Source organism: Lytechinus pictus, chromosome 19 (genome assembly GCF_037042905.1).
Source record: "Lytechinus pictus isolate F3 Inbred chromosome 19, Lp3.0, whole genome shotgun sequence".
In the NCBI taxonomy this organism is placed as follows: domain Eukaryota; kingdom Metazoa; phylum Echinodermata; class Echinoidea; order Temnopleuroida; family Toxopneustidae; genus Lytechinus; species Lytechinus pictus.
Window position 1 is genome coordinate 12104449 of NC_087263.1, and position 15250 is coordinate 12119698.

The 15250-nt window shown below is 38.2% G+C and overlaps 1 protein-coding gene across 2 annotated transcripts in view; it reads left to right on the top strand.

Annotated features, from left to right (window-relative positions):
• LOC129282760 (thyroid receptor-interacting protein 11-like) overlaps positions 1-14831 on the top strand; it is a 40470-nt gene extending 25639 nt beyond the window's left edge. For both annotated transcript variants that reach the window (XM_064113635.1, XM_064113636.1), the window contains exons 14-21: positions 481-4461; positions 5156-5349; positions 6313-6476; positions 6990-7193; positions 9023-9104; positions 9487-9601; positions 10915-11010; positions 11530-14831. In XM_064113635.1, the coding sequence (XP_063969705.1) occupies positions 481-4461; positions 5156-5349; positions 6313-6476; positions 6990-7193; positions 9023-9104; positions 9487-9601; positions 10915-11010; positions 11530-11970 (5277 nt within the window). In that variant the 3' untranslated portion in view covers positions 11971-14831. The remainder of the gene's footprint in view (positions 1-480; positions 4462-5155; positions 5350-6312; positions 6477-6989; positions 7194-9022; positions 9105-9486; positions 9602-10914; positions 11011-11529) is intronic.
• The last annotated feature ends 419 nt before the right edge of the window (positions 14832-15250 follow it).

Consider the following 15250-nt stretch of genomic DNA (forward strand, 5'->3'; position numbering starts at 1 on the left):
TTTTACCTTTACAGTTGATGAGAATGATGATTTTAGCAACAGTGATGATAATGACGATGGAGGTGGTGATCGTGATTATGATGATGTTGACAAGTGGTGATAGTGTTTAACTTTGTAGTGGTAATGATGATGATGATGATTATGATGATAATAATGATGATAATGATGTTTGTGATGGTGATGAGGATGATTAAAATGATGATGATGATGATGATGATGATGATGATGATGATATTGATGATGGTAATAATGATGATGATGATGGTGATGATAATGGTGATGAATGATGATGGTGATAATGATGATGACGATGATGACGGTGATGATGATGATGATGGAGATAATGTTACCAGTAGCAATGACGATGATGATGGTGATAATGAGAATACTGATGATGTATTTATTTTGATTGGTCATATTTGTAGTCTTCTTATTTCTATCCTTTCTAATCTTTATATATTTATTGTTTTATTCACACAGGAAGAGATGGTTGAGAAGCTGAACGTGCTGGAAGGAGAGAGGAGCGACCTTAATTCTTCAATATCATGTATATCAAAAGCCAAAGATGAACTTGAAAACAAACTTTCTGAAGTAGAGTCCAAATTTAGTGCAATAGAAAATCAGTTAGAAACAAGCCGTGGGGATGTCGAACAAGAACTAAATAGAACAAATGATGAGAAAGAACAATTGGAGTCTGATCTAAGTCAGCTTGATGCCCAGCATCAGACAGCTTTAGAGCAGATTATTGCTTCTAGGGATAAGCTAATCCAGGAGATTAAGGATAAGGAATCAGAGATTAGGGATGTGAATGGCAGATTTGTTGAACAGAGTGCAGAGTTGGAACAGTCGGTGGCAGATAAAGCACGTCTGGAGTCAGAGATAGAGGAAGTGAGAGAGGACCTTAGCACCAGCAGAGCTGATCTCCTGGACTCTGAACAGATGAAACAAGAACAGGCTGTTGCTATGACAACTCTGCGGACCAAACTCCAAGCCATGCAGGACGAGCATAATGAGTTGTTGAAGGAGTTTGATGAATTTAAGCGGGAATCAGAGATGAATGCAGCTTCAAAGATGGAGGTGGAGAAGCAGAAGCAGGCAGATGAGACCGACCTGCCAAGCAGAGAGGACTTACAATCGCAAATCTTGGCGTTGACTGACAAACTGAACAGTTTACAATCTACAGAGCAAAGTAAGACGTCACCTAATGAGAGTGTTGCCTACCTGGAACATGAACTCTCAAGGACTCACCATGAGATCGAGGAGCTAAACAAGAGCATTGATGAGCGCGATGCCAAGCTCCAGGAGTTGAGCTCGCACCGCGCTGAACATTCCAAGCTTCTGGACGAGAAGGCTGAAGAGATGCAAGCCTTGAAGACAGAGAATGAACAACTGCAAGAGGAGGTTAAGTCACGGGACGAGGTCTTGACAAAGTCACATGGTGAGCTCATGAAGCTACAGGCTGACCTTGCGGCTATTAAGTCTGGTGCTAAAAGACAGGAGAATGCTCAAGAACAGGAGCGAACTTTGGCGGAACAGCTGCAGAAAACGTGCGATGAGTTGAGGACGGAACTGAAATCCAAGAAGGAATTGCTGGAATCCGCAACCGAAAGCAGGAAAGAATTGGAAGAACTTATTGAACAGAAAGAAGAGGATGTGAGAGCTCTCGCCGATGAGAATTCTCATTATTTCAAAAATGTAGAAAAGTCGAAAGACAAAATTAGTGAACTCTCTGCTAAGGTCAAGGAATTGGAGAACGTAGAACAGCAACTTCAAGATACAAAGAACAACTTTGAAACATTAAATGCAGAATTAGAAGAAACAAAATTAGAGTTGAAGAAAAAATCTGCTTCTGAAGGAGAACATATTAAAACGTTACATGCTTATGAAGAAGAAGTAAAAAATCTGAAGAGGAATATTGTGCAGCACGCTGATTCAACGAGGATAGAGAAAGAAAGTCTTCACTTGGAAGAAGATAAACTTGTGGAAGAATTGAAGGAAAGTTCAAAGAAAATTGAGAATTTGACTGATGAATTGCACACTGCAGAATTAGAGTTATCTGGCGTCAAAGCAGAGTTGGAAGCTGCGAAGAGAGAAGTCGCAACTAAAGGTAGTCAATTATCAGAGTCAAACGATAGGATAAAAGCATCAGAGGAAGAAATTGGACAACTCAAAAGTCAAGTTGCAGCTTTGACGGATCAGGTGGATGTTGGTGAAACCAACCTGACTGCTGTTGAACAGCTTCAGAAGGAGTTGGATAAGAAAAGTGCAATAATTGATGACCTCCAACAAGAGGTCGAGGCAAATCGTGCTGATTTGGAGAGTCGGTGTCAAACATTCCAGGAAAGCATTCAAAGTAAGGAGAGTGAAATCAGTCGGTTAGACTCATCATTGACTCAACTGCGGAGTCAGAAAGAGTCACTTGATGAGTCAATCGTTGCCTATGAAAGTCAGATCAAGGATTTGCAAAGGACCAACCAACAGAAAGACGACGATGTCAACAGGCTGCGGGAGGAAGTCAGGAACATCACCACACAGCTTCAACAGCCAGCTGAACAACCCTTGCAGAATGGTGAAATGAATAGGAGTGTGAATGAAAGGATAGAAGATACCCTGTCCCCTTCAAGCCCATTCAGTAAATCTCCAACTGGTGTCTTCCAAGGTCAGGATGGCTCCATCAGTGACAACGAAAAGCACTATGAGAAGATCATCCAGGAAAGGGACAAGGAGATAGGCATGCTTCAGCATGAACGGCAAAGTCTCCTTACTAGTCTGAATGAGAAGTCATCATCAACCATGGGCAATAGCGTCCTTGTGGACCTCCACAAGAACCAAATGAAAGTGAAAACCCTAGAGTCTGAGAGACACCAGATGATGACTGTCCTGAATGAGAAGACAAGAGAAGCAAGCAACCTCAAGAATGAAGTCCACAAGCTTCTGAAAGTCATATCAGCTCAGAAGTCTGCCCTGGAGAAAGCGCAAGATGATTTCAAGGAGCTGCACAATGAAAGTAGAGGACCAAGAGATGACATGCAGAAGGAGGCCTTACAGAAACTTTCACGCATCATTCAAGATAAGGATCTTGAGATTGAAGCATTGAAGCAAAAGAACACTTCCTTGCTGGAAGTTTTGCAGACAGAGGCTCCAAGCAACAGTTCTCAGATCTCTGGTGTTCTGTCTGAGAGTGAGAAACTCCAGAAGGAAAATAGTGTCTTGAAGGAGGAGCGAGACCAGCTTGTGGTGAGTATCCACCAAAAACACCAAGAAAGCCTGGCTTATTACGAAGAGGTGCAGAGACTTGTGGGCATTGTCAATGGAGAAGTACACAAATTTGGTAACTTGCAGAAGCAACATAGTGACCTTCAAACTAAAATGGATGAAATGTCAGAATCAATGAATCAGTCCAAATTGAAAATTGATGAATCTTTTAGGTTGAAAGGTTCATTAGAGGAGGACCTAGAGACACAGAAGAATTTGGTTGAAGAGTTAGAAAACCAAGTTCAGTTGATGGATAACTCGAGGATGGAAATGAACAAGAGGATAGAGGAACTGGAAAGACTTGAATCAGATAAAGCCAATGAACTTGATGAGAAAGAAAGTGAATTAGCATGTCTACAACGTTCCCTTGATGAAATCAAGATAAAGCCAGAACAGGTTATTGAGGAGACTCTTGTAAAACCAGAGATGGCTCCTGTGCAATTTAGCTCTCCACCAGTGCAATATGAACAGAGAATGCAAGAGAAGGATGCAGAGATTGCTAAACTGCGATCGCAGCTGCAATTGCAACAGGTCACTCCTTCCGTGTCCAAGGATGTCGATAGCTCAAAAAGTGATGCCCAGGAGCTTGCATGTGTCAAGGAACAACTAGAATCTCAGGGCCATGCATTGATGGAAATGGATGGACTAGTAAAAGACAGAAGCATGGAGCTGGAAAAGAAGAAACTAGAGGTTGCCACACTGAGGCAACAGATTGACCAGCAAGACCAAGCCATCCTAGATCAGAATACTACGCTTCAGAAGCAAAGTGGTGATCTACAGCAATTGCATGTAGACCTGAAGGCTAAGATGGAAGAGGCAAATACGTTGCGTCATCACACCCAACAGATCTCAGCCCGTTTACAGGCTGTGGAGCAAGAACTCGCCAGAGCCCACCAGGAGATCACGAACCAGCAACACATGGTGCACAACAAGGACGGTGAGCTTCGACAGCTCCAGGACTTGATGAGCAGGACAAGTGCCGAGGTGAGGGAGAAGGACTTTGAAATAACCGCACTGCGGGACAAATGTAAGACTCTTGCCAAGCTGGTGGATGAAAGGGAAACGGATGTTCAAGGAGAGGTCCGGAGGCTACTTGGCGAAGCAGAAGCGATGCAGACACAGGCGCAACGTTTCCAGCAGGAGAGGGATCAGGCAATGCTGGCCTTGGAGAAGTGCCAGAGAGATCTGCTACTACTACAGGAAGAGGTTAATATGAATTTAGTCACATCCTTACCATTCAAAATGGAGATTGTTTGACGGAAGAATTTTATTGAAAATATCCATTCTTGCTGTCCTGAGACTGAATTGCAAGGTTACTATGTATATAATACAAGATAAAAATCAATGATTCAATAGTCCATGTTTGATTCCAGTTATGAATAGTGAATAAAATAATGGTATCCATACATGATTGAAAAGAGTAATGAAGAGCATGTACTAACCTCCAGAAGAATATCATCAGTATCATTGTATAAATACAAAAGCAGATCATCGTCACCCGAAAATTGGGCAAGGAAATTTCCCAAATTCTGAGTCACAAAAAAAAATTGCCACATTTTATGTGTACATATTTCTCTATGACAACAAATTCTCAGAGAGAAGAAAATTGTTCCCACATCGAAAGGGGGAGGGTCATTTTTCATAAATGAGGAGGCAAAACGCATATTCTGCTTTCGTTAGTTTTTACCCTCTCACCCATCCATGCACTTTTTTTTCTGTTGTATACTTTGTCGTTTGTATCATTTGTCTTTTTTTTATGCAAACGTACTATTGACTGTATTTTAATTGTTTTATCAGAATTGGAATATGAATGAAATTGGCATTGAATGATAATGGTTGGGACCTGACCCTCAAAAATCGGGACGATTGTTGACGATACCGTATTCTGTTCCCAATGCAGGCTGCAATGCGAGGTGGCAACGAACAGAAGTTAATGCGTGAGCTTGAGAGATTACGCAGTCACCTGATTCAGATGGAAGACACGTACACCCAAGAGGCTTTGCAATCCGAGGAAAGGGAGAAAGAGTTGAGGAACAGACTAAGTACCGCTGAAGAACACGCCCACACCAGCTCTCATGCTGTGCAAAGCGCAAGGTAAGTTGTCATAATTTCAGCTCCTTTCAGATATGGTGCAGTGGAGATCAGAGAATTGTTGAATCGTGTTCAGACACAACTGAGATTTCATATTTACCAAATTTACATAATTATACATGGAAATATTGTATGATTGTCATGGTGATGTTTTAATGTTGGTGCTCTAGTAGTCCTGTTTATGAAATTACCTACATGTATTTTGATTTGTTTTGTTTATTGATCACGTAATCTTTAATTCTGTCCGCTATATGCTGTATGATAATTATAGCTGCCATAAAACAATGGTGATTTACGACAAGAATCCAATTCAAACAAGAGTCACGAACCGATGAGACAAAGTCTGTGTTACGAATGCATAGCACAGGATTCCAGCTTGTATGTGGCTAGTACAATTGAATAGGCCCTATGCATTTTGTTCATGTGGAGCATGACTCAAGCCAACAAGAAGCAAGCCAACACTGGTGACAGTGGTTGCTTGTAGTGAGGAAATGGAATGAGTTAATGGAAATGAATTCTTGATCCTTGATGCTACTGTCACACAATGGAAACTGACTCTAAAACCGACTGATGATACGTCATTTGTGGAGCGTCGTGGCCCAGTGGATTAGTCTTCTTACTTTGAAACAGAAGGTCGTGGGTTCGAATCCCAGCCATGGCGTAATTTCCTTCAGCAAGAAATTTATCCACATTGTGCTGCACTCAACCCAGGTTAGGTGAATGGGTACCCGGCAGGATTAATTCCTTGAAAGCATGAGCGCTGAAAGGCAGCTCGAGCTAAAGCCGGGGTAATAATAATAACAACGCACCTCGAAATAGAATATATCTAGATAGATGGCGCTATATAAAAAATGCTTATTGTTATTATTATTTGAAATAATGTAATAGCTTTGATTGGTCTGAAATCGGTTTTGTTGGTGTGACTGTAAGCATCACCAAGACACTGCTCTATCTTTGATTTGGCAGTAAGGAAGCCAGTGTGCAGATAGACAGCCTTCGGGACCAACTCAGTGCCATGGTGGACCAAAAAGACCAGGCCCTGATGCAGCTGACTATGGTCCAGTCTGAGTCGGAGGAATATATCCTGTCCCTTAACAATCTCCAGATGGTCTTGGAACAGTTCCAACAAGGTACGCTGACAGTGGCCGGTGTAGCAGTGAAGATTGGAGATAGTGGTGGTGATGGTGATGATGATGATGATTACGATGATGATGATGATGATGGTGGTGATGATGATGTTTGTGATGGTGATGATGATGATGAGAATGATGATGATGGTGGTGGTGGTGGTGATGATGGTTGTAATGAAGATGGTGATGATGGGTAATGTTACGGATGATTATCATCATCACCAAGATGATCATGAGAATGATGATGACAATGATCGTGGTAATGATGGAGATGATTATAATGATGATAGTGATGATTATACTCATTTGAAGAAGCGGTTGTTAAAGTTATGGTGAGATGATATTGATAATGATGGAGATGGTGTTGGGGGCAGTGTTTATACACAATGATTATGATGTAATTTTTTTTTTATACTTCTCAATGCTGTCTGTATCCATTTAGCCTTTATCCTTAACTTTATATTGCAATGTCAAATCAGTATATATCTTCCATTATCATCACCCCCTTTGCAGAGAAAGAAGCGTCGATTGCATCTGAAGTAGAGGTGTACGAGCTCAAGGCCCGAGAGAAGGAACGCATCGCCGCCGATCTACTCCAACAAAATGTTGATCTGCAGGAGAGGTTATCGTCTGCTCAGGAAGCATTAGATATAGCGTCACGTCTAAGTGAACAACTAGACAAGAAGGAAGAAGCCATGGAGAAACTCAGGACAGAAAGTGAGTAAACATACCAAAATTATGTCTTTCATTGAAAGAAAGGGACCGAGGGCAGGTCCACCCCCCTCCTAAAAAAAGTGGATTACAATGAATATAAATCCAACAACCACTTTCATTAAAAGAAGTGCAAAGGAGTGGAGGCCGATTTAAGACGTGATGTGAACAAGCTCAGTAACTAATCGTATCAACATAGTAAGGAAAAATGGCTTTTTCTTGACATCAGCCCTTCTAACTGTCCAGATTTTATCTGAATCGTCCAGATTTTCAACTTTCAAAATAGCCAAAATGCATCCAGATTTTCTTAAATTTCATGACATGTTAGAAAAAAGGAAATATGGGTAAAATTAAATGTTCAAGCCTTCTTTCCTCATGCACAAGAGTATATTTCATAAGATTTTGCAACTTTCAATACATTAATTTCAAGTATGAAAATTGTGTTCTTCCGGCCTTTAACCCTAAGAAGACGGGGGGCCTGAATCAGCCCCTGAATCATTCGATATAGTTTGTTTCTCTGGGCTCGCCGGACATTGTAGCGTCGTTGTCTACGTTAAACGCTTGGCATGAACTAGTGCTTTTTCTGGTGGGGTTCACTATTAAACCTTTTAGCATCACTGAGGGTGTGAACTGTATTACAATGTCTAACCCCCCAAGTATCTGGGCCTATACTGTGCTATGGGGGAAGTAGGGTGTCATAATGAACTAGTATTACAATAGGGATTAAGTGCACTATTGATCTTCTTATAGATTACCCTCAATACTAAATGCTGTTACTTAAAGGAGAATGAAACTCTTGGAGCAAGTTAGCTTTTGTGAAAGCAGAAAAATCAAAGAATAAGATCAACAAAAGTTTGAGTAAAATAGGACTAGCAATAGAAGAGTTATGAGCATTTGAATGTCGAGATCACTGATGCTATGGAGATCCTCCCATTGGCAACGCAACCAAGATCTATGATATCACAGATGAACAACTCTCCCCTTTTGGACACTGAAAATATACCCCAAAACATCTCTTTTTGCTCTTTCTAATCATATGACAAACGATTCATCAATGATATAATGTTGTGAAACCTCTGTACTTGTCCTCTCATAAAGAGAACACCTCACCTTGTGAAAGATTCTATAAAAGTGAGAATATAAGTGAAATAAGTACTAAAGCAATGAGGGAGTTGTACGTGTGTGACATCACAGATCTTGGTCGCATTGCCAATGGGAGGATCTACATGGCATTAGTGATCTCAATATTCAAATGCTCATAACTTTCTTATTATTCATTCAATCTTCCTCAAACTTTCAACAATATGTTTATTTGATTTTTATCTTTGATATGGATTCAGCTGGTTTCAAGGGTTTCATTCTCCTTTAAATAGAACTGTGGAATGAATAGTGTATTGAACTTGATAAGGATTCATGGTGTATACATTGTATCATGGCCTACATGTAGTCTATATGAAGTGCAGGAATTAAGCAACTAATGGACTCAACTACAATAGGGATTAACTTTGTTTAAGTACAAAGTTGATCTTATTTGAATAGCTTATTATTAAAATGAAAATGCTGTGATTCACAAAGACGTTGTGCATAGACAAACTGGTTTTAAGAGGCAATGATTTACATTGAATATTTCATATGATATATATTTAATGATTATAAAAAGAATAATGATTTGCATCAATTGATGAATTCAATTTTGCTGAAGGTACCAAAAAAGAAGAGGAGGAAAAGAAGAAGAAATTTGCAATATTGTCAGCATAGAATGCAGAAAAGGGTCATTCCCAGTAGAAATCATAACCATATGAATACATTTTTTTCTTGATTTTTTCTCTTTTCAGTGCACAAGAAGGAGGAAATATTGGGCGAGTTTCAGCGGAGATTCGATGAGGTCTCAAGCAGAAGCGAAACCAAGGTTGACAAGTAAGTTTAGCTTGAACAATTGTTCATATTTTTTGTATTTTTTCCATGAATTTTGATGTAGTAGGAGCCACATTTTAATATCTATGAACAAAATTTGTGTGGAAAGGCAGCATACATAATGGTGGCTTTGAATTTTTTTTCATATTGGAATAAAATGTGGATGTACATGTACATTTCAATGATGTTCTGAAAATACGAATGCAATGATATCTAGGCCTGCATGTAATTACTAGTTAAAATTTATCCATCAATTGTGAATTTGCAAGGGAAATTTGCTATTTATTGGAAATATTTTTTAACTACAAGCACCCAATAAGTGTATCATTGTCTATATAGTTTTTAGTAAGAATCTATTCTTTTGAACATTTTTTTTTTATTTCAGGCCTCTTGTGAAAAATCTGTTCATGAATTACTTGTCTGCACCTCAAGCCAAGAAACAGGAGATGATCAAAGTCATCTGTAATGTTCTTAACTTCTCAGAAGAAGATATGCACAAGGTAAGCAGGCAAAGGAGTAGGTGATTCTATGATGGTTGTAGATGTGGTATGGGTGTTTATGGTGTTGATGGTGATGACAACGATGATGATGATGATATTGAAGGTGATGATGATGATCATGATGAGGAAGATCATCATCGATGATGATTATGATTATGGTGATGATGATGATGATGATGATGATGATGATGATGATGATGATGATGAGGAAGATCATCATCGATGATGATTATGATTATGGTGATGATGATGATGATGATGATGATGATGATGATGATGATGATGATGATGAAGAAGATGAAGAAGATGATGGTGTTGTTCATGAAGATGGTGAAGATTTTGATAATGATTTTTTATACGGTCGTCCTAGACAGGATGTATTATGGTATCACGCTCGGTGTCCGTCAGTCCGTTTGCCCGTCCGTTAACTTTCCCTTTTAAATGCGATAACTTAAATTTGACTTAGTCTAGGCTCATATAATTTGGTGTGTATGATACTAGCATGGATCCTAGGAAGCCTATTGATTTTAAGGTCCAAAGGTCAAGTTCACAGTGACATGTTTTCATCTTACCCTTCTGAAGTCCTTGTAAACACGATAACTTTAGTTTAACTTAACCTAGGCTTATATAATTTGGTGTGTATGATACTAGCATGGATCCCAGCCATTGATTTTGAGGTCAGAACGTCAATAACTTGACCAATTCTCCGCGTTACAGGCAGGCGTATTATGTGCTAGCCTTAGCGACACTCGTGTTTAAAGATGATTTTGACACTTGAAATGTTCAAATCACATATGGAGCCATTGTTTTGCCTGTGTTACAGTCTCATTCTAATGTATTTTAATTATTTGAATTTTATTCTAACCAGGGGCCTGTAAAAAATCTTTATAGCAATGATCATATAACATTTTTCTATGATTGATTGCATTGACTACAATATACAATCAATCGTGAAAATCAGGCATATGTTTAATCGCTAATCTTTGTGTTATGGGACCCTGGATGGTTCTACGGTAATCAAGTTTCCCTTCATGCAGACAGCCACTTCAACTCTCACCCTGGCCCTTTGCCTAAAATTACTATCATGAAATTAATATTATGGTAATCTTGCCTTCCAACAAGAACAATAGCTACCATGGTACCGATGATCGACAGCCAATCAAAATCAATGATTCCATGCAAGTAACCTTTGGATAGCAAGGAAATGTTTGTTCTTCTGTATTTTCTCTTTGTTTTGAAATGCCTAATGAAATTGTACTAAAAAAATGTACCATTTTCATTGATGAATTTTTTTTCTTTGCCCACCATTTCAGTCTGGTCTTGGTTCTGGAGCTGGTGGGTGGTTAAGCGGATTCTTCAGACGTACTCCTCATCCCACTCCTCCTCCTTCGCCAACGAAAGCTAATGCTGTAAGTATCTAAATTTAATACATGTCATATTAACCAGACATTTGTAAATTGCAGTGACTATAGTTGCTTTTGAATGTGTTTATGATATATATATGATTGCAAAATGCAGTATATATCTCATATTGTATTTAATACTCATTGTGTGAATGCAAAAAGAGAAAGTGAGGCAAGGTTTGATAACAAAAAAAGAATTAGCCAAAAGACAAACATGATTCTGGATATATTAAATTGTCCAGAATGATATGTCTAGACTTGCTTGTTCCACAGTTGTCACAATATCCCACCAAAATGTTTCTGTAGCTGTAGAGGGAAAAAATGATGGATGATATGCATATTAGAGAGATAACGAAGAAACAATAGACACAAACAGCAAAGAACCCGGAAAGTTATTGGTAAATGGAATTAAACAGATGAGCTTAACCTTTAACATACATCAAGTATTAAAGACAGTATTACAAATTGGCTCTTCAGACATTTCAAATAAAAATGTAATTTCATTTTGTGTATCATTTCTTACAGTCCTTCACTCAGCAGTTTGTACAGTTCCTGGAGTCGGAGTCGACACCGAAGCGCAGTCCCCGTCTTCCTGTGGATGAAATGAGTCAGGACAGGCACCACCACCCCACGTACAATCCATTCTCTGCCCCCGTACCACAGCAATCCCCATTCATCCAGCCGGGCTCGCCGGGGGCTGCGGTTGGTGCCGGGGCTGGCACTCCCAAGGGGCCAGGGGCTGCTCACCCGTTCCTCAGGGCGACCGGACAGCCGGCCACGCCGCTTGGAGCCGTACAGCCGGTGATCGCATCGGCTGGGGTGTCTGCGGGGAACCCCCTTGGAGCCGCCGCCCACTCATTACCCAGCATGCCTACGTTTGCTCCCGTGCCGGCAAGAGAGGGCGCTGCACCGGGTCGTGGGTCACCGCGAGGTCAAGCTGCTGTGCTTGATGATATACTACATTAGAGAAGGAACATTGATATTTTTTTCATATGACATTCCTTTTATTAGACATCAAATACATATCAGCGAGTGGAAAGGTGCAACAAGAGTAAAATAGTGGCTAGTTTGACCTTCTCCTTGCATCAGACCTGATGAAGTCTACTGAATGTTAGCAACAAATTCTAGATATTCAAACCTTATTTTCACTGAAAAGTGGTTACGCCTGATGAACTAGAATTGAAATTTGAAATAAAAACAATTTGCAACATTGCTTTGTTCAGTAAACTGGACATTGGTTTGAAATAAATAATTGTACCCTTTCGTCCTTCTCTCTATCTTTCTCTTCTCTCTCACTTTCACACATTTTAACTAGCAATTTGTTCAGATATATGAATAATTGCCTAATACTGATGCTTGCTAATAACTTTTCACATTTTCCTTGACCAAATTTTTTATCATTCTATTATTTGTGATATAGATAATGTTCATTTTGTGAATGATGTATTGAGGCATCACCTTTTTGTTAACCCAAAATCATGAAAATGTTGTTTCTTTTCTGATTAATTCTCTGTATACTTTGAAATCAAACTGTTATTTACAATTATATGGTTGTAATGTATTTATGATTGATTATATATTGTCCTACACATTTTATTAATGAGAAGGAAATAATTGTTAATAAAAAAATATTAGTTATCTCAAGGAGAGCATATAAATAAGCTTAAGTAATAACGAGGCGTTTTATAACTCCTATTATGGAATTTCTTGGCTTGAGATTTACAGGATTAGATAGATTTCAATGGATGAGGCTGACATTTGGCAATGTTATATGATTATTTCCTTTTCTTATAAAGATTTACTAAAAATTATATACCTTGCCATCATATTGTAGGATTCTTGTTCTCCGTTTTCTTCTTCTCCTTGCTTGTTCTTCTTCTTCTTCATCTTCTTCTTTCCTTTTGCTTTTTCTCCTCCTCCTTCTTTTTCTTCTTCTTCTTCTTTTTTTCTCCTCCTTCTCCTTCTTCTTTTTCTTCTCCTCTTTTCTCTTCTTTATCTTCTTCTTTATTCTTCTCCTCCTTCTTCTTTGTGCTCTTCCTTATGTGCAATGTTGAGGGTTTGAGAGGCATAGATATATGAATGTTTATTTAAAATGTAAGACAAAAAGCTTAAAAGTTTTGCTAAGTGTAATTATTTTGTATGTTCACATGAATTTCCAGATGTTTATCAATGGTAATCGTAGTAACAAAATGTCATAAAAATGCCAGCTCTTTTTCCTTTTTTTTAATTTTTATTTTCCCTTTTTCCCCCAGTACATATATATATATATATATACAAAAGTGACAAATGAAGTTAGCAGCTGTCAATGATAATTGCATACTCTTTTGTCATATAAGTGCCAATTACTGCCATTGTACTTTTTTATGACATTAATTTTCTAGGATATTTTCCCAAATTAAATGCCTAATTTTCTTCATCTATTTTGTATATTTTGATAGCTGTAAGTGAAATGCTGAATTTATATCTCCGATAAATTGCCAATACCTTTACCGACATAATAGTCTTTGTGTTTACAATTTTATTTTCATGTTTATAACTGAATTATAAGTCATCGTAATATATTTTAATTTTCAATTCTCGATTGAGGAGTCTGTATCTTCAATTTAAAGTTTTATCTGTATTCTATCAATACCCTACTTTTCCTCATAATATGCTGTACATTTAAACCTTCCTAGTTAATGTTCATTGTTTTCGTCTCGATAAGGAGTCTGTCTCCTTAATTCAGAGCTTTATCTGTATTAAACTAGCCCACTTTTGATTATTATACAGTTGATTTAAAACATGGTATGCTGTTAAGCTGTTAGGTGCCTAGCTAATAACATACAACTAGATGTGCTTTATATGAATTATATGTCAGGATACCTCTGACAACATTTAGATTTGTACTGGGGCCCATTACACAAAACTTAGCAAAATATATTTTTCTACAATCGATTGCATTGACCACGATGTAACATCAATTGTGGAGATTATGAATATGATCAATTGTCAGGCTTTGTGTAACGGGGCACAAACTTGTATTTCTATTCATGAAGTGTTTATACTCCATTATGGGCGGAAATCCCAGGGGGGACGTGTCCCCCCTACCAAAAATAGTAGGGGGGACACAATATCAAATGTCCCCCCTACTATTTTTGGTCTTTTATGATGGAGAGAAATACATCACTTTACAATCGATATAATACATGTATTTTGGACTAAACGACCTTACATTTTTTGTGAAATCCTTTTTTTTTTTTTTTTTTTGCTTGTCAAATTTTGTTTGGGTTAAAAGGACCTTACATTTTTGGTGATAACTTTTTTTTTTTTTTTGCTTGTCAAATTTTCCAGGCCCTGGTCCCCCCTACCTTTTGGGACAGATTTCCGCCCATGTACTCCATGTAGTAGATGAGTAAATGTAGTACTAGACGTTATATTTTCTTTGTATATTTCGCAATGCTTTTCCAAATGTTATTATTGATAGCAGACATTATTAAATATATAGGCAATTTGTCTGCCGATTCAAGGTATATTGTGCTAGACATTGGAACCGTTCTAGAAAGAGTCACAATCAAATGCAACTCTAAAAAATCGATCGCAACTTGATTTTTAGCCAATCAAAAGCCGCCATTTGGGGACTTGCGCTTGATTTTTTTTAGTTGCGACTCTTTGAGCAGCTGGCCCAAGGGAGAACACTTAACCTTGAATTTTTTTTTTAAGGTGGGCCTAGGATTTTTTTTAGTAGTTGGGCCAAGGATTTATAAATCCATCCAGTGTCAGATATTTATACATCAAATTGATATTTGTACAGAAATGGATAATACATTTTTATAGAAATCTACTTAGAATACTTTGATTTCAAGGGCTTGTTTTTGTAGTCATTGATGGTGAGGATGGTAGTATTGATAAGGATGGTTGTGGTGATGACGATGGATAGCTGCGAATATGTAGGATTTCATCATATTACCTGGTAAGTATGATTTTTAAGGGGAAAGTGACAGTAAATAGGATTTTCCCCCTAGAAATAGGATATTTGTAACTTAACTGGATAAACAGAAATACAAAGAATTTTTTTTCATAGTTATGGTTGGCAAGGAAGGAATGAAGTAAGAAAGAAGAAAGATAAAAAAAAAAGAAAGAAAGAAAAAGAAAGCAAGCAAGAAAAAGAAAGAAAGAAAAAGAAAGAAAGAAAGAAAAGAAAGAAAGAGAAAGAAATTAAGAAACAAACAAAGAAATGGAAAGGAAGAAAAAGAAGAAATCGGAAGGA